The sequence below is a fragment of the Siniperca chuatsi genome, linkage group LG13 (assembly GCF_020085105.1).
Source record: "Siniperca chuatsi isolate FFG_IHB_CAS linkage group LG13, ASM2008510v1, whole genome shotgun sequence".
NCBI lineage: Eukaryota > Metazoa > Chordata > Actinopteri > Centrarchiformes > Sinipercidae > Siniperca > Siniperca chuatsi.
The window spans coordinates 4,292,225-4,318,082 of record NC_058054.1 but is presented as its reverse complement, the minus strand read 5'-3'; the positions used below and the strand labels follow the sequence as shown (position 1 = coordinate 4,318,082).

Genomic DNA, 25,858 nt, shown 5'->3' with positions numbered 1-25,858 from the left:
GTTGATAAGTATGTACGGTATAATACAATGTAATAATATAAGTAATAAGTAATAGTGCAACAATGAGTACTGTCAAGTTAAGTGTAGCTTATTAAGATGATTATGAGACGGTGGATATTGCACAGTACTGTAGTAATAGAAGTATGAATAAATATCAATAAATTAAACTGAAAACAGAATATATTGCACCGGAGTATTAAACAGAGAATATTGCACAATTATTTCAAGAATTACAGTAATGTTAATGATCCAATGTCCAGTTTAGTGACCTAGGGTCATACAGACTGACACTTAGAGGGAGGAGTTAAAGAGTTTGATGGCCACAGGCAGGAATTCCTTCCTTTGGCGCTCTGTGGTGCATTTTGGGGGGATGAGTCTTTCGCTGAAGGTACTCCTTTGTTTGACCAGCACGTCATGGAGTGGGTGGGAGACACTGTCCAAGATAGCATGTAGTTTGGCCAGCATCCTCCTCTCTGACACCACCGCCAGAGAGTCCAGCTCCACCCCCACAATGTCACTGGCCTTACGGATCAGTTTGTTCAGTTTGTTATCGTCCGCTACCCTCAACCTGCTGCCCCAGCATGCAACAGCATACAGGATAGCACTGGCCACCACAGACTCATAAAACATCCTCAGCATTGTCCGGCAGATGTTGAAGGACCTCAGCCTACAATGTCCACACTGGCCCCCTGGATGGAAACTGGGGTCACTGGTGCCTTGGCCCTTCATAGATCTACCACCAGCTCCTTAGACTTTGTCGTATTGAGCTGCAGATGGTTCTGCAGAGACAAAGTTCCCCGCCACAGCCCTGTACTCAGTCTCATCACCACCGCTGATACATCCCACCACAGCAGAGTCATCAGAAAACTTCTGAAGGTGGCAGGAATCTGTGTGGTAGCTGAAGTCTGTGGTGTAGATGGTGAAGAGGAAGGGAGAGAGGACAGTCCCCTGGGGGGCCCCAGTGTTGGTGACCATGCTGTCCGACACACAGTGCTGCAGACGCACGTGCTGTGGTCTGCCAGTCAGGTAGTCCACAATCCAGGACACGAGGGGGGCATCCACCTGCATCGCTGCCAGCTTCTCACCCAGCAGGGCTGGCCGGATGGTATTGAAAGCACTGGAGAAGTCAAAAAACATGATCCTCACTGTGCTTGCCAGCTAGGCAAGATGTCTTCCACAGAACAGGGACCCATTGAAGACTCGGGCTCAGGTTGAAGACATGTTGAAGGACTCCACATAGCTGGGGGGCACAGGCTTTTAGCACCCCGGGGCAAATGCCATTGAGGCCTGCAGCCTTGTTGTAATATGCCTTATATAAAGTGTTTCCCCCGTTTTTAAATAATTTACAGTTGTGCATTAAAATTCATTCTTGACCTTGGAAATACTAATATGACAAAACAATCCAAAGTCAACGTCCACTAACCAGCTTTTTCAGGAGTGTTCAACCAGATCCAGCTCTATGACAACCAGCTCTATGACATCTTTTGATGAAAACCATGTGAAGTGATACAGTTGGCACCTCTGAAAAAAGCTAGAAAGTGGACCTTAAATTGGGATTATATTGTCAACATACTGTTTCTAAGGTCAATAAATAACTTTCATGCTTAACTTGTAAACCATGAAGTGCTATGGATGAACTTATAACAGCTACTGAGCTCATGTCAACAGATCCATGAAAACTGAACAAATTCCATCCCCAGATGAAGACCATATGATACGGTCCCTGTGAAAGCTATTTTCTTTGGACCTAGAGTTAGCAAACTTTGGAATTGAATTTTATACCTGTCTACACTGTATCTGTGGGGTAGAAGAATCTTAATTATGTTCTATGACTCTGACACAGATTTTTTGAGATTGTACAATACGATACAAAATGCCAAAATTAAAAATAGAAACAATTGTACAGGAAAATAACTGCATAATAATTTTGTGTTGCTGTGATAAGTTTTCATGAAGTATCAGAAATCTTAACTATTCCTCAATCCTGATTTATTATAACTCATAACGTACCAATAAATACAGTATAGTTCCTGTCACACAAGTTTTGAACAGTTAAATTGCTTGTTAACCTGTTGCAGACAACAAAAGCCTCAGCACACACGCAGTGACGTATGGCAAAGGAGACAAGCCAAACAGTATGATATCGTCGTGACCTTTGAGTCCTGGTGGTTCCCAGCAGGATTTTCTAGAGCTGTGCTGAAGTTTAAATCGCTTCAAATACTGCAGGAATGTAATGCAGGCATTATGGGAACTGACAATTTTTAGAGTATCAGCTGAATGATTAAAATGTAAATGTCTTAATGAATCATATAGGCACATCCCACTCTGCTGTGTCCTCTGCACTGAAGAAGTTGCTGCATTTAGTTTGAGGAATAAGTCATTTATTCATTTTACCCCATAGTCTTTACCTGTCATACATCATACTAGCAATGGAGATATTTTATTACCCTCATCATCAGACTGATGCTTTAGTTTGCTGTTGTGGTCACCGGCAGTCTCTCTGGATAAACAGCATCTGCTAAATGCCTTAAATGTACATTTAAATATTTGTAATGACTTGGCCTGCTGTCTAATCTGTGAAGGCAACAACTATCGTAATGTCGGTTGACAGCGGTGTATCACCAAAAGTGCCTGGACAAATAACAATCCAGTGGCATATGTAAAAAATGCCATTTTGTGACAAAAATTATTCCCATGCAATACCTCTGAAATGCAGAGAATTAATTCTGTAGTGTAGTGTTTAGATTTATCAAATAAGGACTTGTCAGTTATGTTTTGGAGTTGATTTTTGGAAAGTGGAGGATATCTTGTTCTTTTAAGATCTGTACTGAAAGAACAGAAAATAACATAAACAGGTTGACTAAAATATCAGTGCTCCATAGAAAAGTGGATTTCCATTCAGCTTCAACCGAGTTCGGTTTGCATCTGTGTTACTGTAGCTGAGCCGTGGTGTTTGTTGGCAGTGTAGTAGTTACAATGGAACTCAAGGCCATCAACGATGAGGGGGAGGAACACTCTCACACTGTCTGACATTCACCTTCACCTGTTATCATTGTACAAAGACTGTACCTCTGTGAGAATACATGTCTTTGTGTGTGTTTTTATGAGTTTGTGTCAGTTTCTGAAATCCTGCTTACCTATATGAGTGTGTGTGCATGTCCATGAAGGTACAAAAATCCCAACAGCTCAGTTACACTTGAAGGACAGAGCCTTACAACTATACCAACATGAGTACGAGTTCCTTTAGGTTCTGTGGTGCCTGGAGTTGAAATATGTTACCTTTGCACAGTAAAAATAACAAGTAATAACCGCAATTTTCAGTCAAGTCAAATTATGGCTTATTGGAAACTTGGAAGTGTACGCTCATCAAACTAGTTGTAATTGTATGCAAGTTGTTATTTATTTTTTGGATGTTTGACTTTATTGATGATAGATGAAAGATATATTTTGTTGGTTTGTTGTTAATATGATATTGCTTCATCATTGGTTGCACAAGCTATTGTTAAAGGTGTGGTATGCGATTCTAATCCAATGGAGCTGGTTTGCTGGCTCTGGGAAACCGTCTCGTCCTCTCTGGCTGTTAGCTTTGCAGCAGCAACTGTAGCACAGTTTGCTAACCCACAACCTAGCTAATGTTAGTTACATTACTTGCTTTGTTGCTGTCGCTCTATATCATGGTATTTGTCATGGCATTGAATTTCTCCAGAATCGCATACCCCACCTTTAAATTCAAATATAAGTGTTTACTAAGTGGAGATTTACATATCACTAAATTAAAAGAGGCTGCTGATATTTACACCTTCTAACTGCCAAGTGTAACTGTGTAAAGTATAAACTAGCTAACTGAAGTAGTCAAGTCAATTTTATTTATATAGCCAATATCACAAATCACAAATTTGCCACAAGAGGCTTAGTTCTAGCTAACCTACAGAACTAATGCTTATGTTAGCTTGCTAAGATATGACTCATTTAGACTTAAGAGTGCAAGGTTGACATATCTGACACTTCTGAGTAATAATGATATCAACTATAGCAATACTTTAAATTACATTCAGATAGGCCTATATAAATACAATTTACCTGAAACTGCCAAATATTTTGCCAATGACATTAGTCTAAGCTAAATGACCAAATAGCATTGTTGACATTACGTTAACTTAGCTTAGCGTTAATCAGATATATCCCTATCGCTCTTAACTACATGAATATTACTAGTTCTAAAACACACAATTTTCTCCATGTATTCATATTTGAATAAAGCAAAGTCATACCTACATTCTACAAAAGAACTGGCAAGTTTATTAACAGTTTTGGCAGCTTGTGATGCTATAGTGACCTCCTGTTTACATAGTTGATTTATTTTTACTGGATGGTTCTACTGTACAGATGTTTCCTAGCAACGTAGCTTTGTTTGAAACTAGCTAGTAGCTACTAAGAACTGAGGAAGGACTTTAGACACAAACATAGTGATACTGTAGATTTACAAATAGCTGGTGCAAACCAGTCCTGGAGTACTGCATGTTTGCTATCTTTACAAGACACATCTGTCAAGGAATTAAGTCTTGGACTTAAGTGTGTCATCCTTGACATTCATACAAGGGTGATGTCTTCAAATTCAATGTTTCGTTCAATCACCAGTCCAAAATTCCAAAAAAAGATAGCCTATTCAATTTACAATGATATGAAATATAGAAAGGCAAGAAATCTTCACATTTGGGAGGCTGGAACCAGCCAATGATTGGCATTTGTGCTTGATAAATTACTTAAACAATGAATCGATCATGAAAATGTCAATTGACAAATTAATTTATTAAATAATTGTTTCAGTGCTACAAAATATTCATGGGGCATTCTTCACAAAGACTGTTTATTTATGGAGTATCTATATTTCTCTTCAGGTTTGTGTGTAATTTTGTAAATGCTCATGAAGGCTGTGTGAAGTGTATGTGATTATGTACATGCATGCATTTTAAATTCCCACAGGCACGCCGCCTGCACACACATCCACACCACAGCTGTATAAACAGATCAGTCCGCCATCGCACATTAGATTCATCAGTTGCAGGTCTGCAGTGTACATCAGCCAGGCCTCTGATGCATTCTGCTAACCCCATGGAGGGAGGGAGACTTTCTAGGTAGCTTGTAATGATTGCCGTGGTGGGAGGGGGTAATTATGGCTGAGCCTCCGGGCCTTGATAGTCCTCTCTGTGCCCACCTGGGGAGTGCCGTGCCTGGGTAACAGTGTCTCCGAGCCTGCCTGTCAGTGTCCGGTAGGCTCCACAGACGAGCAGCCAGCCTCCCAGCTAACAAAAACCTTTAGCTGCAGATGTCACGCAGTGTGTGGTACCACTTTCCTATCACCGGGAGGAGAAGGAATTTGGGGAAGGCAGATATGCAGAGGAAGAAGAACAGCAATATCACACAAATAACAACCAACCAGTTTGCACAAACGTGCATTATGAAAGTTTTCTCTCTCTCCCCTTGAATTCCCCTAAAGTAGCTATGAGGTTGGAAAAATAATTTTATTCCACTTTATCTGACAGTATCACATATCTTCTGTATCAGCGTTTATTTAAAGTTAAATTCTGTGTAAAATATTTAAACTCAAGACAAAATGTGTAGAACTGAGCAAATTAAATCTGAATTCTGAAAATCTAATGGGCTCCAAAAACCAGCTAGTAAGTGGGCCTTGAGTTCAGAATTTTCTTTTGCCAAGCTGCTGTTTCCAAAGTCAACAATGACTCAGTCAGTGTTTTTATGGCTATTATGTTGTTTTGTTTCTTCTGACTTGCTATTGTTAGCCACTGGTAGGCCTATATTCAGGAATCAGGTGGGTTTGTTCCGAGTTCTGGAGTACTGCGTGAAGTTACAACAGCTAAGCAAGCTGTTGATGGCTCCTGTTAAATCATAATGTCTCATTTTCTATTTCTACATATCTTAAGTAATGTAACAAGTAATGTACTAACTTCTACTGATGAGTACTACAGTAAAGTAATGAGCAATGAATAACTGACCATTTTTTTCAAGTAACATGCATAATAGTGGTGTGTTTATGTTGATATGAGGCTGTGTAGGTTTGATTTGGGATTGTTGTTATTGTTTGGTTGTGTTTTTGTCTCTTAATAAAAACACACGCACATGCTGATCTATCTCTTCATTTGCCAATACTGTTTACGTTAACGAGTGATTGGACAACATCATTTCAGGCCATTTGCTCATTGATGTGTACAGACAACAGTGTTGCAGTGTGTCGTCCAGTCTAAATTACAGTTCAGTATTCAGGACATTAGACTGAGCCTACAGGTGCACGATACCAGGCTTGATGCTGTTGTCATTACACACCGCAGCAGCTTGTTTGCTAGAGCAGAGCCTCTCGGGAGTGCATTTTGTCTGAGAGAAAAAGAGATCCAGACTGTTGAGGTGTATTGAAATTCTGGGCTTTCATTTTCCTATCTTTTTTTTCAGGATGACCTCAACTGTACCTAACAGCCCATTTAGCGCCTCGGGAAAATAGGAGAGGGGGTGTGAGCCTTGTATGCCAGCTGTCTGTAGTGCCATGCTGTTTGCCAGAAAGCCCAGCGGGTGTCCACAGCCCCTGTAAGCAGACTGCCGGTCTGCTGAAGTGTAGCTCGGAGAACAATGTGTGCTATAAGTACTGCACAGAGAAGAATCCAGACCAGGTATGAAGCAGGCATGGCTGAACACAGAGATGCTAAGCTGTAGTGACAGTCTTGGATAACAAGGAAAACACACTTTTCCTTTTTCGCTGTGCTTAAAGGGAGTATGTGCAGTATTTCAAACAAGTTACATCAACATTCATTTTGCTATGGATTTCTAATAAACCAACAGGGTCATTGTTGAGCAGACTGTCAGCCTCTAGCAGCCTCTTATCTGCAGTTTAAAATGTTAACTACCTAGATGGATTTAGGAGAGAAATCAAAGACTGTAGAAAAACACCAATGTAACATCTATGATGTAACTCATAGGCTACTGAAGCAACAAGTGTTCAACAATAGAATAGGTTGTTTGTCATTTCCTTCCAAAATGGACATTCCCAAAAAAACTAATATGAGTGTTTTATGATCTAAATCCGTGTATCGTTTGCTCTTTGATTTTTCCATTTCAAAACCGAATCGGAATCCGATTCATGGCTTTTGAGGACCACTTGACAACTAACATAGGCAACACGCCATCTATTTTTGTTAATGTTGCGGAAAAAAAGGGTAGGGTTAAATAGCACTGGGAACTGGCTAACAGCAAGAATACGTTTTTCTTTAGACGGAACGGAACAGAGAGTGGGACCAGTGAAACAATATCGGATGATTGGTGGACGCTTCACTTTCACATTGGAGCGCTGAAAAAAGTTAAGGCCAGCTCATCTTTGATTTGTAGCGTGTCACGCCCGTTACCCAGCAACAAGTGTCGGGCGTCAGTTTGTAGCTTCATGTCACCGGCTTCCATTGAAAATTACTAGTAGCCTGATGCTTTGCTGAACACAGCTTTAGCAGTTTTATTTCAGACTGCAGCAGAAAGCTTCGCAGCTTGAGCTTCAGAAATGCTCAAGTTTACTCGAAATGCTCGGAGAGATGTAACGTTAGTTTGTGTGGACACTACTGCACTAGCTACTGAAAAGCTATTTGATTCAGAAAACAGTGACGCTACCACCACGCTACTGAGAAATGTAGTTAAACTAGCAACGCTGCTACTTGTAGCAACGCTATTGCCCAACACAGTTGTTAAAACTAAAATCAGTAGGGGATGGCAGTCTATATACTGTATAATTTTGGTTAACATGTCCCAACTTTGTGGGTCTTTCAGTAGGCTGGACAGGGATTAGACAGTGATTGTGAGATATAGTGAGATAGTTTTACTGAGAGATAGTGAGTGCTGATTGTGATCCTTGTGAGTGACAGTGGGTGAGTAATTGAGGTGTGCTTGTGTTTGTTTGCCTCTGGCAGTGTGGTTTGTGTGTATTTGTTATTTTGCTGTCTCTGTATTTATTTGTTTGTGTGCAAAGAGTTGAAGTAGGTAGACAGAGCAGTTAATTCAAACCACCAGTTAAATGGGAACACCTAAATATCACACAAATAAAACAAAAAAATAGATTTTTCCGTGTTGGTTTTAAAACAGAAAAACACTGTTTTTTTGTTTTTCCGTTTTGGTTTTAAAACCGATTTGGTTTTGAAATGGAAAAATCAAAGAACGAACAATAGGTAATTAACCCTGTTCATTTATGTTGGCAAGCAAACTGTCTTCTGCAACCAGGTAGACCACACACTATGACTGACACCTGGGATATATCCCAGCATGCATCTGGCCCTTAAGGACCCCGCAGTGAGCTGTCATTACCATATCAAAGGCCATTTGGGCGCCGTGTCTCGACCAGAGAGAAAAAGAAGAGCCAGCACTTCAACAGCCTCTTGATTCAATTTTTCACATGGAGCCATTTGAATATCTATGGCAGGAGATGCAGATGGATGCATGAGTGTACGCATACAAACACACACACATGTAGACGTACACACTCAGGTGCACTCTTACGCTCACACATGCAGGTAATACTGTATGCACGTATGTATACAAGCTCACACGCACGCCATTGTTCTGATCTTCTATGATTAATTTTCCTCTTTGTGATGAAAATTACAGGTAGAACAGGGCACCGTGGTGAACAGACAACCTTGATCCAATGTGTGTGTGTGTGTCTGCTTAATGAATATTCTCTTTCAAATTCAGCTTTGGTTTCAGGCACCTGGGCAGGCAACAAACAACAATACTGTGTCGATACGAGCAATGCTATCACTCTGCTCTCCTCCAACCACAGAAACCACGAATATATTCTCAGTAAAATCATTATAAAAGCCATTCATTGTGGCTCAGTGGGTAGAGGTTCTATTCGACAACATCCCCTGCAATATTGTGAAATGAGGATGATCTCTAAAATCCAGATTATCTGTTGTGGATATAGATTATGTAGCGATTACATTCCTCTACCGTGCATTGGATAATGTGACAAAAGCACAAATTGGACAGATCCTTTTTATCTGTTCCTTGCATGAAAAGATTAACTAACAGTTATGTTTAAACAAGTAAAACAGTTTTAGTTAGGGTTGAAATTACAGGAAACTAGAGCAGCATTATCTAAGGTTGGGATTGGGCAACTGAGGTAAGGTTAGAGGCTGTAGTCATGGATAAAACAAGACAAAAAGGTTTCAATTGAAGGAAAGTGACTTGAAGGCAAATGTTTATATCCATCCACCGTATTTCAGTGTCAGATAACTCTTTCCTGCCTCTTGCCCTTTACTAGTACACTTTTGTGTTGAAAAATCCATTATATTTAAGGTTACCAAACTGGTTCAAGTTCTGCTCAAGCTCATAATGCATGCAGGCTCAAATCTGAGCATTACAGCCAGAATCAAACCGTTCAAGAGACTACAGTATACGTTTATGTTGTTTTGGCATCATTAGGGGTTTCTACAAGGGCTCTACTTTTTACAGGCAGCTTGAGACAGCAAAAAGAGGCAGAATTAGATGACCTATCTACTTTTTGGGAAGATATTGTTCTTAATAATTTGGCCAACGTGTACAGATTGCATTTAAACCCGGCTGAGATCCTGCATTAACATGTTTTTCCTCCTCCAGATGAGATATCCAGGTACAGACTGCTGCAGATGTTAATACCAGATGTAAATGGCATGTAAAAGAGTATTTCAACAATTTGGCATTGCACTTCCATAATGCTGGGGGATTGACAAGAGAGATTAAAACAGCCTGAATGGTCCAGAATGGTCAATATCATTGCAACAGAAACTGAGATATCCTGACTTTTATTCCACAGTATATAGCTCAAACTCCAAATGCAACTGATCCAAGACCGCTAGATCCTCCCTGTCTGGTAAGCACCCACATCTTTCAAACTCAGCGACACAGTTTGTAACGCTTTCTTTAACAACTTTTTAATCTCCAAGCCAAAGCCGAGATATTCTAGCGATATCACTTAAGTACTTTTGCCAACTGACTTTGACAAGTTAAAACATGGTTATAACTTTAAGGCTCAAGAATCTAAAAGTTTGCAGTTCAACCAACCAAAAATTGCAACAGGTGATGTCATTGAGTTCACTCCTCTCCAGCTCAAATCAGTGAAATCAGCTACTGTAATTTTTAATACTTCTGAAGCAACAAGCTAGTCTGTGTTTGTGTAAATGTGAGTGCCTGCCTGTATTCTTGTGTAGTGAGTGTGTTACGTGGTGATGGAAAGGACCATCTACTGTTGTTTTGTTTTTTTTGTTTCATTAGCTCCTTCCCTCCTCCCTGCCTCTCTCTATTTGTGAAATTGCTCTTTCAGACAGATTGGAAGCGCCTTGATTTGTGGTGAGCACAACGAGCTGGCCGGGTTGGAGGGGGATTAGTGCCACTCCAGGACAATTATAATCTGGTTGCTGCCACGGCAACCTTATCTCCTACCTCCCTCCCAACACACACACCTTCTGTTAATTGGACAGTCTCCATGTGGAAACACAGTGCTGAGTTCTCCGTGGTGGCCTCAAGGAGGCCATGTTCAATCGTGAATCCACGTGAGGTAACGGTGGTCAGACTGGAGGAAAATGGAGAGAGCCTGAAGTCATTTAACAAGCAGCAGCGTGCCGTATGAACCTTTATAAAGAACTTAAATGAAGATGTTTGAGATTTTAATGAAGGCCTGTAATCTATCAAAGCCACTGAGTAGTCACTGTGTGAGCAATCAATCACAAAAAAACATGTTTATCTCCTGATCCAACAAAAGCACTGCTGGGCCAGAAATGGACAGTGTATCATTTAATGTCATTGGAATATACACTCAGTGGCCACTTTATTAGGTACTCCGTTAAAATCTAATAACATTCAATGCAACAGCTCTGCCATGAATTCTTCTTTTAGGAAGCTTATACATTTTCAGAGTCAACAGCTGTAAAATAAACTTATTAGCTACACTTATCACATTGCAGATATATCAATGGTATTAAATGGTTACTATATTGAATGAATTGATTCTTAAACCAGTGATTCTATCTCCAACAAGTTTGGACTAAAACTTTTCTGATAGCTTGCTAACAAACTGACATTTCCCGCACACATTTTCCCTGATTTATACAAGTGTTTTGTAAATAGCCTTCACTAAGAGTTAGAAGAGCAGATATTCCCACTTAACACATCACATCAATATGCTTACTGAAGCTTCAATGCATTTGCTTTCCTGAATTCAAAGACAAAAAAAGCAGCAATGAGAAAAGGCAAATTACTGCCTCAATTTCTCAGAAACACGATACGTGAGGAATTTGGAAGTGTGGTCACGAATCATTAATGACCCACGAAGAATGAACAGCAGGATATGTGCTGATTCACTCAGAGACAACTGGGCCAGACATGAAGGCTGTTGAAGGATGACACTTTGGCTGCTGCAGGGACTGAACCTGAACCTTTGATGCTGCCTAGTCTGCCTGGTTTCTCACCCTTATCTACATGACATGAAAATAATGCCTATAAACAGTATTGACTTTAATGTCTTTATGCTCAAAGTGAAAACAAAACCCTACAAATTAATCTAATGAAGTAATTCTAATTAAATACAAATATAAAACATAAAATAAAAGTGATGCCAAGTGACGCCATCAGAATGTCAGCTGGCCTTTTGAGGTCAGCCTGCTGCAGATTTACAGCTGTTACTGTACTTTGAAGGATATTGACTGGCTGAGAGGTTTTCTTGCATCTTTCTCCTGATTTTTTCTTCTAAATAAATTTAAATATACTAAAGATTGTTTGGCAAGCTACTCTGTCTATACTGTTACTGTAGCTTTTGGCATTACAGACTTACAGACATTTTCTGTTAATCAGTGCCAAAGAAGCTTAATTAATCCACTGTATTTCAAAGATGTAAACCAGCAAACATGAAACCTGGGGAGAGGATGCTTCTAACAGGCAGATATGGAGCATTGCTTTTTGAATTAGGTGAACTGGTGTGAGCTGCTTCATTCATGCTTCACCATCAGTGGCTCATACATAAGATGTTTGGCTACCAGCTGACTAGTAACGTCCAATCATACTCATATCGGTGTACATATCGGTGTACATAGCAGCCTTTATAGCTGGACACTTCTCATTATACTGCAATTCTGCTGATGTGCTCATGTCAACATCGTTTGCTGCCGCAGCTCCCTCCACCACCCTTCTACAGTATGTGCTAAGCTTTTGCTTTTTTGCTAGTGCTGACTTTACTAAGTTGTAATGTAAATGGACTGTACTTATAGGGCCTACTCAAACTGCTTCACACTACTTTCAAAGAAATTAACTGATCTGTCACACACCAAAGGCACAGCCCTCAGGGGGGCAATTTGAACTTCGACATGTGGGCTGGGGGAAGCCGGGATCGACCTACCGACCTTCCGATTGGTGGACGACCCGCTCTACCACCAAGCCACTGCCGCCCAAATGTTCATGTATGAGTTTATTAAGGCGGGATTTGCTCTCCCCGGAGAATCCTCGTTACTGCTCAGATTCTTTGGGAGCTTCCTTAAACAGCAGAGCCTTTCTCACCAAATCTTGTATAACTACTTGCCATAAATGGTCAGTTCCTTGACATTAGTGTGTCTGCCTGCATTGCCCAACAGTCTCTCTAACATCTTAAGCAACTATGATGTCTGTTTCTCTTCTTTTCAGTATTCCACAATGATCCCTCAAGGAGGTAAATGGCCATAATTGCACATGTAAGATTATAAAAAGTAAATGGACAGAGACACTTATTTCATTTCATGGTTCTTGGTTTGGGTTCTTAAAACCTGTTAGCAAAGACTACCACATGATTCAAAAACACATTGATGTCCACAAATAAACAAGACTAATGATGCAAAAGAAAATTATTTTAAAATGCTTATATTTATGTTTAAGTTGACTATTTCCATGTCATTCTTACGCATCCAATGCACTGCACATGCTGGATTGTCAGATGCATAAACTTATACAACCCCACAATAATTTATGTTCCGTTTTACTGTTTGACTGTTTTGTCTTTATTGGTTTTATTGCATGCTATTTTTCCCCATTACCTTTGCTGCTGCAACAACTTAATTTCCCCACAGGGATCAATAAACTTTCATGTTATCTTCGTTTCAAATATACACAGGCATCATTGAGAAAATGAGTATTCATTTCTCCACCTGCCAAATAAACCCAACACTCAAACCTGCAGGCCTGTTCAAAATTTCCTCACAGAGTCAAGCTTGGACATCCGCAAGAAAACAAATCGTCTCCTCTGCGCTCTTGAGAAACTAACTTTTCTTTTTTTGTATTTTAAACCTGTCAGCCATGATGTAGTATGCTAATATTCTTATTTTACAGTGTATGATAAAACTATAATAAACACCGTATGGGGTGATGATGGATGTTTTGTTGCAGGTTGTGACTCACTGACTGGTTTTTGCTATTCCTCTATCTGGCAGCCTGTGATGGAGGGATTTTCTCTGCTGCTCTCCCTCTCTCTCTCTTACAACAGAGGTTCGACTGGCCATAATTGGCTCCTGTTTGCAGCTAGGTATTGATCACCTCAATAGACCCTCCATTCCACCCTTCCTCCTCCCAATTTCTCTTTCTCTCTCCCTCATTCTCCTTACTCCCCCCCCCAACCATTTCTCTCTCAGACCTCGCTGCTGCTGCCACTTTGATAAGCATGGTGAATGGCGTGCCGTCATCGGTGCAGACTAACTCTTGAATCAATAGGCAAGTGCAGACGCTCAGCAGTCTATTTCCCGCAGAGATGGTGGAGAATAGCAATGCTAAAAGTTGAAAACCAAGAGCGAGAGAGTCTGAGAGAGAAAGAGAGAGGTGGCAGGAATGGAGTGGGCGTCAAACACCAGAAATGTTGTTTAGATCTTTTTCTTTCGGTGCTGCTTACTTATTTTATCTGCTACTTTGTTATTCATTGATTTATATAAGTGCAATTATAAAGAATGTACTCCATACAGTAAGTGACAAAAAGTGAGAAAAGAATGAAAGGAAGGAAGGGTGAAGGGAATTTAGTTCTTCAGAAAGTCAAAAAACTTGACTAAGCATCAAGATTTACTACCAAACATGAAAGAGTAAGAAATACAAGATATCAATAGGGATTGGCTGATCTGCACAACCACAACCACCTGACCTCAACTCCATCCAACACCTTTGGGATGAACTGGAACGCAGACTGTGAGCCAGACCTTATCACCAACATCAGTGTTGGACCTCACTAATGCGCTTGTGGCTGAATGGGAGCAAATGCCTGCAGCCAGGTTCCAAAAGAGAGGTGGTATACAATAGCAGTAGATTAATGCCCATGGTTGGGGTTGTCCACATACTGTTAGCCCTTTAGTGTAGGCTGATTCTGTTTCATATCATAATTTTACTACTAATCATACAAGCTTTTGTTTTAATAGAAAGTGAAAAGAAAATTGAAAAGTGTAAGCTGATGTACTCACATCGGTGACCCCGGCCTCCAGGATGCTGAGCTTGGCTTCCTTCTCCACAGCCGCTTTCTGCTGAACTACAGTAAGAAAAGAACAGAGAGGTAAAAAAAAAAATCATCAATGAAATGAAAAATGTCAAACATAGATTTTTATGGTTTTTTAGGTTTTACAGAAAATAATAGGGAATATTTTCCCAGCCTGTATGTGCAGAAACAATCAGCCCCACATAAAAAACTCACCATTGGTTTTTGAAACTAAATCAGCCAAACTATAATCTACACCAAAATAGACAAACAAATAAAAATGATAGTTAATAGTTGATAATAATAACAGAAGGAAACAATAATAACTTCCCAATACAACAGCAATCTACAATACAGTACTCTTACTCTCCATGTAGTTTAAACTGGAAAATTTTATCAATCTCCGGTGTCCACAATAATGTGCAGCATGCATCCATGTGTGTACAGACGCAACTATTAATCAATGGTACGAATTCTGCCAAACCAGCTTTTAAACTCTTCGCTCGACTGATTCACAGAAAATCAATGCTTCCTCCTTCCTCCTGAGCTTTAAACACACAACTTATATACAGCAGAACCAGAACCTCATTGATCCAAAAACCTCGGAAATGCAATTTGGTTTAACCAGTGAAACTGAAACTGAAACATCCTATATATAAACATTTTCTACCATCATTGGGTTAAGAAACATATCACAGCAATTTTGACATTTTCATAAGAGAGCTGCAAGATCATGTCATAATTAATGTGTTTTTCCATGTCCTTCCAAAAAAAATCACAGAACACAATCAGAAAATAAGAAATTCGATTCTTCAATACATTACTGTCTTCATTCTACGCTAGCAACTTAGCACTCTGGAGGCCCCAAGAGGCAGCAAGAGAGAACAGTTTAACGTACCCACTGCTGGTGTGTCTTCATCCTACTGATTGTGCTTGTGATTGTACAATTATCGATGGAAATGTCTTGACAACTGTTGGACGGATTGCCATGAATTTTGGCACAGACATTTAGGTTCCCCACAGCATGAATTCTAATAACTTTGACTGCCTTTTTACCTAACACCAAAATTTTAATTTGTCGAGTACTTTGGTGTCTGATCAAATACCTGCAAAACTAATAATATTCTCATCAGCTTCAGCTTTACTATGTGTTTAGTGCTAATTGGCAATTTAACATGCTGACACGCTAGGTGACCATGGGAAACATTACCTGCTAAAGAAAGCTACCAGTACGTTAGCATTGTCATTGTGAACATGTTGCCATTCTGATGTTAACATTTAGCTCAAAGCACCACTGTGCCTAAGTACAGCCTAACAGAGCTGCTAGTGATGCTGTAGGCTCTTATTTCTTGTTGAGTTATGTGTAGAGAAGATTTTGCACTAGTGACTGCACTAACACCACCATAATAGTGTTTAGTTTGATGTAGTAACCGCTTCCTTTGTTCCTGTTTACTACACTTTTAGATATTTTAAATCAAAACCATGTGGCAAGGATATTTCTCCATCCACTATACTGCAACTGTCCTTTAAACTAGAGTGAGTGCATTCATTGAAATTTGAACTGTAGTGGACAGGTGGCAAAAGCAGCTGTAGTTGGAGTTATCATGTGAGCACTTCCCAGACAAAAACAATTGATGGTATCAATCACATTTCAGACATTATCTCAAGCTTGTGAAGTGGTGAGCAGGTAGGAGGTCAAAATCATATTGTACAGTTGGTAAACGGTACATTGGCTTTTGAGTGGGAAACATACTCTTTTATGAAGCTTTGATGAAAGTTCAATGAATTGTCCTCTTATCTAATTTCTGCTGTTTCTTTTCGCTCAAATATTTCTAAATTCACCTCACTAAAACTATCCTTTAAACTGAGGTCAGTGCCAAGCCATACACTGAAATCTGGATAGAAAACAGGTGGTGAAGGTGGTGATGTCACTGGGGTTATCATTTGAGCACTTCCTAGACACGAACGTTTGCTGATTTAGGCCAACAACACCTCCGCAGGGCTTGACAATAAATTCTGCCGTTCCAGAACCAAATGAGCTATTACTGTAGCATATCTTCACTTTATGAAATATGAATTTTTAACCTGACCTGCCGGCAGGCAAATATTACAACACATTTCCACACAAATAAAATTAAAGCCTGCATAGAGCTCTCTTTTTTCACCATCTTAAGGGGATACAAATAGAGGGCTACAATTGAAATTCCCAGCAGAGGACATATTAAAGCCAGAACAAAATGTTATGAAAAAAATAAAGGATACATAATTACATTCACTTTACTTTGCATCTGAATGCACTGGTGTGGAGACAGAGAGCAAGTCTCCTTTTGTTGACACACCAGGCAGACAGAGGATATGCAAATAGCGAGCCTTGACTCTGCCATATTCCTTCAAATTTACCAACAGCTTTTATAATCAGTCTTTTATCTGTCAGATCATAATTCGCCAGTGTTGCCAACTGTTGAGTAATCACAGACCTGGACCTTAAACACCGTTGTCTAAATGAGTAGCTCTTTACAATGTGCAAAACCTATAGGCAAAGAAATACCTGGTACGTGGTAAGTGCGTTATATGATGTATGAAAAATAGACCCATCTAGGTTACATACAGTACAGTGTACTGTAATAAAAGCACTGTGAAGTGTTACTGTTTCTAATCGAGAACTGGCGGACTGGTCGGTGTCCAGGACCCAGACAGAGACTTATGTACATCTTGTCGGCGATAGCCAAGTGGGCCGACATGTCTTAATAATGCTGTCAGCAGGTAGCGACTCCAGGCTCAGCTCCCTGAGACATAGAAGCTGAAGTGTCTGAATTGTCAGCCTCTCCTCTTCTTCTGTTCACTGAGGAACATCTGAATAGACTTGTGGTTCAGTGTTACACGTGTCTGATGGAGACGTTGGTTGCTTCTTGTTTGGGTTCTTCAACCTCTTCTCCTCCTGCCGTCTCAGGTTCCATTCTCGTCATAGGTAAAACAGTAGTTGTGACATCCCTAAATGGGTTGTGGTCAGAAGTAAAGCAAATGGTTCAGCCCACAGAGAGCAAAGCGTCCGTTGTATGTGATTAACTGTTGATTTGCTTTTAGAAGCTGCATGAATTAATTGACTTTTAAAAGCTGTAGCCACATGACTCTTGTTAGTTGCAGTTTCTCCTGGTTACTTGATGTTAATGCCACCTTTCTAAATGACTGCAACTCTTATTAGTATTGGATAAAACACATTCTACCACTCTGTTTATATCTGATCCGCATGGCCACATTCAAAGGCAGAGTGAAAAGCCAGCCCCCCCATTAGAGAGGGGGAAGACGCGATATTGTTTAAATATGGGGATAATGGCGCACAGTCTCTCCAAGAAGGCATTCATAGTGTTGCACTTGGTTGTTCACATGAAATGTGACAGAAATAGTTGTGCCAAGAATGAAAAAATAGAGTTAAATTCCTGACTCCTTTCTCACCTCTGTACAGTTGGCCAATCACTGAGTGAAGCTGGTGTGAATGTCAGATCATCGGTTTCGGAAAGTTAAAGAAATGACCGGACACAGACCTCCCTAATCCGACATCGGAAAGGAGTGGGTGGAGGGGGTTTCCAAAGCCCTTTGACCGTCCGACTTCTGACGGAGAATACTGGCCCCTTTAGTCTGACCTCTACAGTATAGTCAATGGCTATAAGGAGGTTTTCAGACTGAGATTTTCAAGCAGTACATTTTTGAAAGAATTGAAGAGGACCGTTTCAAACTGTCGTCATGCTGCTGGCCAAAAGAATGCAGACCTGTCTGTTTTTTTGCCCGATATCACATTTCGATCTGAAAAGTTTTAATTTTAGGAGAGATAAGGAGGAGCGGGGAGCAGTAGTTTGTTTCGAAGTTTGTTTTGCAGCCTCTGGAGCCATAAGCTTTGCCCTCTAGAACTAAATAATATATTATTGCAGCTTTATCTTACTTTCATTTTACAGATTAAATCTGTTTTATTTGTTTCAATCTGATGCTGTCAATCCTTTTGACAGCATCTTTCAATTCATTGTCACTTACTTTGAATGAAAGTTGTAGTTTTTCTCATAGCATTTCTCCAAAATGTTTTAAAGGATTAATTAAATTCAAATGAAACACAGGCAGATATGTTAAACAGCAGCTAACTTTGGGACCAGACTCAGTGAAACAAGTAAAGACTCTGTTGCCTAAAGTGCCTTTGGTAATTGGTGAGGCAGAACCTATTTGACTTGCATCTGCAGGAAAGCCTAACTGACAGGCTCACACACCCACACGTACATACACACTCACAGAAACACCTGCACACACACACATACATACACACACATTTAATTCCTGACACAGAATGAGAGTAAAAAGCCTGATATACCCAAACACAAACAAACATGAAAGTGCATGATTTTCGTTGGGAGGGAATCAGAAAACTCCACAGCAACACGGTTGCCCGTCTGGTTCCCCGGAGTGACTTGCCACGTGGCCAGCGAGCGTGACTACATCACAGGCGGCGAGCTCCCTCTAATTAGCGAACAAGTCTTTGGACCTCCCAACACCACGGCACTGCGGCCTCTCCGAAATGTAGCCAAGAGCTATCCGGACCATCCATTCCTCTCCTCTCCTGCAGACTACAAATGAGTCCAAGTCGGATGAGAGCACTGCTCGTGAACAGGCGAGCTGAGATGCCTCATTTGTACCCCAGCGAGCTTTCTCTCCAAAGCCCAAATTGGATCCAAAGCCCAAATTGGATCCATTTTTAAGAAGCTGCAATGGGCTGAGTGTCGTGATCAGACCGACTGGCGACTTTTCTTTTAGCCTGGCTGGCAGCGCAGTGTGAAAATAAGCTGTAATGTGACAAAATGGGAATGAAGCAGCAATGGACTACAGACTGAGGGCGAGTTGAAGGGAAATGATCTATACTCAGATTATTCTCTTTTTTCCATTTCAAGAGTATTCCATCTTCCATTGTACCTCTCATATACATTTGGACTGCGGGAAAAAACTGGGCCTGAAGGAATAAACGAGGACCAAATCTCATTTCTACAAAAAGGGCCCCTTTATTTTCCCTCCAAAACACACAGAGGCACTTCATTTGTCACCAGGGCCGCCCCTGTCCTGAATTTTGCTTTATGTTAACTCAATGTATCTGAGGCGCCTAGAGGGAAACACAGCGAGTGTCGGGGATTCAGAAATGCTTAATTTTTCACTGTTGACAAAAGGGAAAGGCCCGGGCTGGCTCCACGAGTCCCGGACCAACAGAATAGATGCTTTGCAGCAGGCCGTTATTTCAACCACTAACCACCCCCACCCACCCAACCTCCATACCTCTCACTCACCCTCCTGGGTACATTTCAGGAGTCGCATAATGAGAAGAAAACAACAGCCATCCTTTAAAACCAAAGGCAGGGAGAGCAGCACAGTGCCATCACTGCAGTGACACAGTACAGGGATGTAATCACATTAGTTGATCATGAGAGCAAATTAAAATATATCACTGGCTGTTTTTTCTGTGCCCCTGCAAGATCGGGTCAAATGCTCCCAACCATCACTGAATGTCTTGCAGCTAGTAAAAAAGCCAACAGAAAAAATGTTGCACCTAATATAAAAGCCAAAAGAAAACAATCTTGCCGATCATAAGGCCAGTAGAAGTTTTGAGAAGTGAAGTTCAGCCATTTGTTTCAGAGGATAAGCTTATTCCAGATACAAATCATGTTTTAAAAAGCCATTTGAGGAGTTTTGTGCCTATATGAGATGTGCACCATTTGAAATACAGTGCACTTACAAAATACACAACAGGAAATGATGCAAAAATATCATTACTACATTACTACTTCTCTTTTTTTTCTTAAAACAGCTCTAAACAAACTGCCAGAAGGGATATGTACAGTTTTCATACGTGTGGAATGATCAGTCTTGTTTAGTCTTTTTTCAAGATACTGAAAAATATGTTTGTAAAGCTGATGAAACCATGCTCACATTGAGTCAAATTATCTTTGCGAACAAACAAAATATTTATTCAAGTAAAAAATTAAGTTTAGAAATACTTCAGAAAATGCAAGTTTTGAATATGAGTATTGAATATAAACTGCACGCGGGATGAAATTGCATTACTATAACAGACTGTATATTCTACAGGTTCACTGTAAAAATAATTACACCTCTTGTACAAGAACATATGTAGTCATACCTGCTGCTACAAAGTTGTGTCATATTGGGTGCCAATTTGTATTTTCAGCTATAAAAAAGTGTATCAACAAAATGAAAATGTGAGTTTTATAGCAACATAGGCAATACTATATATAGATATGTTATATGACATATGCGAGTGTGCATTATCCCTGTCAAAGAGCAAAATAAAAAATGTCACGAATATCAGTCAATTACGACAACATATGACAAAAACTGCAGCAATACAAACAAACAGAGAAGAGATGGACATACTGATTACACAGAGGGTTGACAAATATTCAAATACTTCTAACCTAAGATGCCTCACCGCTGTAGCTCTATGGTGATGTAGTTACTATTCTTCAAACCCTCTGTACCATTTTAGGCAATAATTGATGATGTTTCCATCATAAAATACAAACATTTCTAACATTTTGTAAATTAACTCTTCATCTCATAATCCACGCTATGAGTCACGAGTATTTCTGTCAAAACAGATTTGCCTGTCGTTTTTTCAAAAGCATCTTAATTAGATATGGTTTCGCTCTCACTTGAATTAATTTGATTTCCGATATCAACTTTTCAGCCTTCAATCTGTTCCTTGTTGATCCCCCCACTCCCCCACCACTGGGTGTTATTGCCTGCAGTAATCTAGGATGCAGTATGAACCAGCAGCAGTGGCTTGGGTTGTGTTTATGTGTGTGTGTGTGTGTGTGTGTGAGTGTGTGTGTGTGAGGGGGGGCTGCATGAAGACAATGCCATGTGTAATTAAATTCAAAAGCAGGGGGCCGAAATGGCATCCAGGGCCACCTGGGGGACGAGAAACCATTAAGGGAGGAGAGAAAGAGACAGAGAGAGATGTGAAGACTGAGAGAAAAGAGGAGGAGAGAGGGTGATAGACAGATGGGGGAGACAAAATGAGAGGTGGGAGACAGAGTGAAAGAGACAGATGAAGAAGGGGTGAGGGAGGAGGAGGAGGCGAGGGAGAAGGAAAACTGAAAAATGAGAGAAAGGGGGGTTATTTGAAGAAGGAATGGGGAGATTCAGAAAGAAGCCAAAAAAGAGGAAGAGGGAAATGGGACAAAAATAGATGGAGGAGGGTAGAAAGGAAAGACAAAAGGAAAGAGGTGGCGAGGAAACAGGAAATAGACTATGACAAAAAACTCAATTCAAAGAAGAAGTAAAGGAGCACTAAAACTGTAGTTTTGATCCAGTCATTTCACTGTCATTTTGATCCAGTATCAACTTGCTAAATAATGTAGCTATAGGAAGTTAACTCTGTTCATTTTTCAGTCAGAAGGAATCTTAGAAACCTGTACCTGTATCAATGTGGTCCTGAGATAAGGGTGAATATTTGCTTTGCCAGTCCAATAAAGGTTTTGTTCTTTAACGAATTAGAGCAGGGTTTTCCAAAACTTTTCCGGATGAATTATTGGTCCTAAAACCAATTGAATATTTCATGAAGAGAAGCAAGACATAAACTTGTCACAAAACTAAGACCTCAGTCTTCACTTAACTCACATTTAACAGACATGAGACAATAGGACAGATATGATGCATATTAACAACACATTATCATGTACTGTGTAGTGAGAACAGCAGGGGGTGAATGCCCCCCCCCCATTCACCAACACACAGCCGTATAGTCTGCTCAGATCTCTGGACCCAACTGACCTCTACACCCTCTCAAGCAGTAAAGGTGCCAATTTGGATACTTACCAGACAAGATCAGAGCTTTCTTTTTCCCAGAGGAAAGACATGTCTTGTCATGCTAATGGAGCAACAGCAAAATTTAACGACAATAAATTGACTCTCTGGATTAGAAAGGAGGAGAGACTAAAAACAACATATTCTCCTCCCTTATCTGCCTCACACGCACACACGTGCAAACCAACACACTCTTTCTTCTCTCACCCCCTGATGTGATCTTAGATAAGGTTTGCCAGACACCTATCATAAACGCAAGTACATCCCTAAATTAAACCAAATGTGATATTCTTGCTTTGTAACCCAAGTCTAAATTAATGTGAGTTAGCCATAAAACCAATCAGTAATCCAGCTAACATTAATCAGCACATATTTTCTTGATGTGTAACCCAACTTTTATTTTTGTAGGACATGAAATGAGCAAGTTATGAATTCTGGGAATTAACCTCTTGTTTACCAGGGGACAACACTGCCACCTACTGACCAACAGACAGAAGTCTGCAACCATCGCCATTATGAAACAGTATAATATTGTAGCTATTATACTGTATTAAAGCAAACTGTATTGTTTAACCTTATGCCACTTAATAGTGTTAAGAATGTGTGTTAAAATTAATGAAAAGTCTCAGATCAGTCTGGTTGAATACTTTTTCTCTGAATGTTTTATAACCACTATGCTATTCTTATGTCTCAAATCATGATTGTATGGTATGTATAGTGATGTTTGAGTATGTGACATTTTGGGTTAAATTCACAACTCAGAACAACATGAGCTGTGTTAAAGTTTCAAACGGAAGGAATAAGGAATAAGAGTTATCGGCGTGAAAGCAGTAGGCTAAACCACGGTTTTGCTGTGATAAAGAGCTGATGTCGAATAAAATACATTAATTCCTATTTAGATATGCTAATTGCCCTAGCGTTACGTTAGCGCCTTGTAGTCGTAGTAGTCAGCTCACATACCTCTTCACTATTGCCAATAAGATCAGGTTTATTTCACCACTCAACATCTGTTATTTCATCTGTTGTGTTTGTTATTTTCTTCATACCTTATTAATCCTTCATTTTTTCAGTTAGTCTGTGTGTTTTCTTTGAAGCAGAAGACAAGTTCAATCTTTCGAAACTTTTTAGGAAAACTAAGATACTAAGTTTATAGTTAATTTTCTATAATTACACTTTTCTTTAGACATACAGTAAAAAAAAAACATTCAAGTAGAGGTTGAATGTGTTGCTTTCTGCCTACTCTTTTAAGAAGCCACAGAGCAACATTAACGTCCCATTTGAGTGATTTGTTGTTGTTGTTTTTTGTCCATCAGATGAATGCAACTCCAATAAACACTCTCCTTTTAACTCTGTTTTGGTTTCCACCAACTCCTGAGAAAGTACCTGGCTCTTTAGCTGCTAGATGTTCCACTTTTTCACCAGCTGCTCTCTGACTTTGTCTGACGTTGTCTGTCTGCTGGTTGGTGCTTTGCAGGTATTTGTACAGTGGGTTTATCAGAGAAACATTGTTGATGAAAGTGTTGAGACTGAACTGTATAGTAGATGTGTGCTCTGTAGGTTCTTCACTATGACAGATACATTTTGATTCATTGTTAACATGAAACAATTTGATTAGTGGAGCATCTACATGAACTGTGTCAGTATCAGAGTTGCTGCTAGATTTTGAAAAAATCTGCTCCAACGATCCACTTTCAAAATTCCTTCAAGATGTTGCCTCCAAACATTAAGGCAAGAATAGGAAAATATTAGAGGTATTTTCCGATGGTATTTAACCAACATTTCTTTACAAAATTTGATCTGACTTTGCCTACTACAGTAGCATGATGTAACCTTTTGCTGTAAAGTTAACATCAAGATCGTCGAGTCCACCCCTCCCTAAGTGATGTTTAGAACTCAGCCATTATCCAGATACATTTACACAACAACCATAATGTGTTTGTTTACCTTGTTGTGTTGAACACTGTTCACTGCTTTAATTGATGACATTTAGCTCTTTGCTTCTGCTCCATTTGATTCATTCACATTTTAAAAAGGCAGGTATTAAACACTAGTACTTTACATAAACAATTCATTAAGCTGATATGACACTGGGGACCTCAGCAGGAAAACATACAGTCTCCCGACCACCCACAACAATTAATGACCTCGCATCAGCCGAGGCCTCGCGGAACTGAGACAGGAAGCCCTATCTCAATAACAAGCGTTCATTAGCAGATTACTGCTCACACTATGAAATATAAACCCAAATAAACCAACAACATGTTTCTAACCTCTGTTTTTACTGGGAGATTTTGTTTTCATTCACTGGCTGCTTGGCATTCACGCAGTATACAGCCACTCTCCCACTGGAGCAGTTGGGAAGTGTGTAAAAGAGGTTTTCTTTCTGAGAGGGAATTGTCATAAAAACTAATATTCCCCAAGTGGAGGTGACCTTTGAGAAATTGAGTTTGAGTAGTAAAACCCAATACTCCACAAATAGAACTGACCTCCAGTATGTGGGGGGGAAAATGAAATAAAACCCTGTCCTGGCTCCAGAAATGTGATGACAAACTGGATTTGTGCAATTTTTGCCTCCAGTCTCAGCTATTTCCTACACTGGCACTTCCTCTCTCCCTTTATTCACTTCACCTTACTTCCTCTTTACTCTCTTCCTTCTTTATCTCCTAATCTGTCCCCTTTCCCTCCTTACCTTTCTTCCTAGCCACTACTGTTCTCTCCTCGGGTCTCCTCTCTTCCTCTCATCATAAATCTGTCTCCCCCCTTCCCATTCTCCTTGCATCTCCTTTTCCATCACCCAACTGATGCCTCTTCCCTGTCTTCTCTCCTTTCTCTCCTCTCTACATAAGTTTGTATGATATTGTATGAAAATTTTCGCATCGTATCCACTGAAAAGTGACACCGGTATTCCTTGTAACACAGCTTTTGTAAACTTTGTAAAATATTTGTAAAAACAACTAATAATATTCAAATATCCCAGGACAATTGTTTTAAAAAACAAACAAAAAAATGAAAGTATCCACACTTAGCAACAACAAACCCATGTGACTTTGACATGGGAGGCTGCTGTTCACATCCCGCCTCCTACCAACCGTTAACACTGGTTTCTTTTCACCATGACAACAATCTTTCCTTAAAGAGTACTCCTTCAATTTAGCATTGCACTCCTAACACACTGTCAGACTCAGGACGGACAGAAGAAAAAAAAAAGATTAAAATCGATGCAGCAGAACCAGAGATATCTTCTTGTATTCCACGCAGCCTTCTTCCCTATCCAAATTTGGCACCTACATTACCCACAATGCAACTTCACCGCCAAGAGTTTGGTTGGAAATTCAGGTGTGTTATGTTGGTCATGGCTAATGTAGCCTCAAGCAAAGAGGCTACACCACCATTTTTTTCATTTTCAAACTTATAGTCTTCAGCCCCAACCGATGCTGACTCAAGTCACATCACTTGAGGCAATTTAACCACCTGAACCAAGCCATTTTTGTGCTTAAACCTAACCAGACCTTA

At 40.0% G+C, this 25,858-nt stretch overlaps 1 protein-coding gene across 2 annotated transcripts in view; it reads right to left on the bottom strand.

Annotated features, from left to right (window-relative positions):
* Positions 1 to 25,858, bottom strand: part of LOC122886635 (receptor-type tyrosine-protein phosphatase N2-like) — a 227,269-nt gene that overhangs the window by 80,950 nt on the left and 120,461 nt on the right. For both annotated transcript variants that reach the window (XM_044219062.1, XM_044219063.1), the window contains exon 12: positions 14,481 to 14,545. In XM_044219062.1, the coding sequence (XP_044074997.1) occupies positions 14,481 to 14,545 (65 nt within the window). The remainder of the gene's footprint in view (positions 1 to 14,480; positions 14,546 to 25,858) is intronic.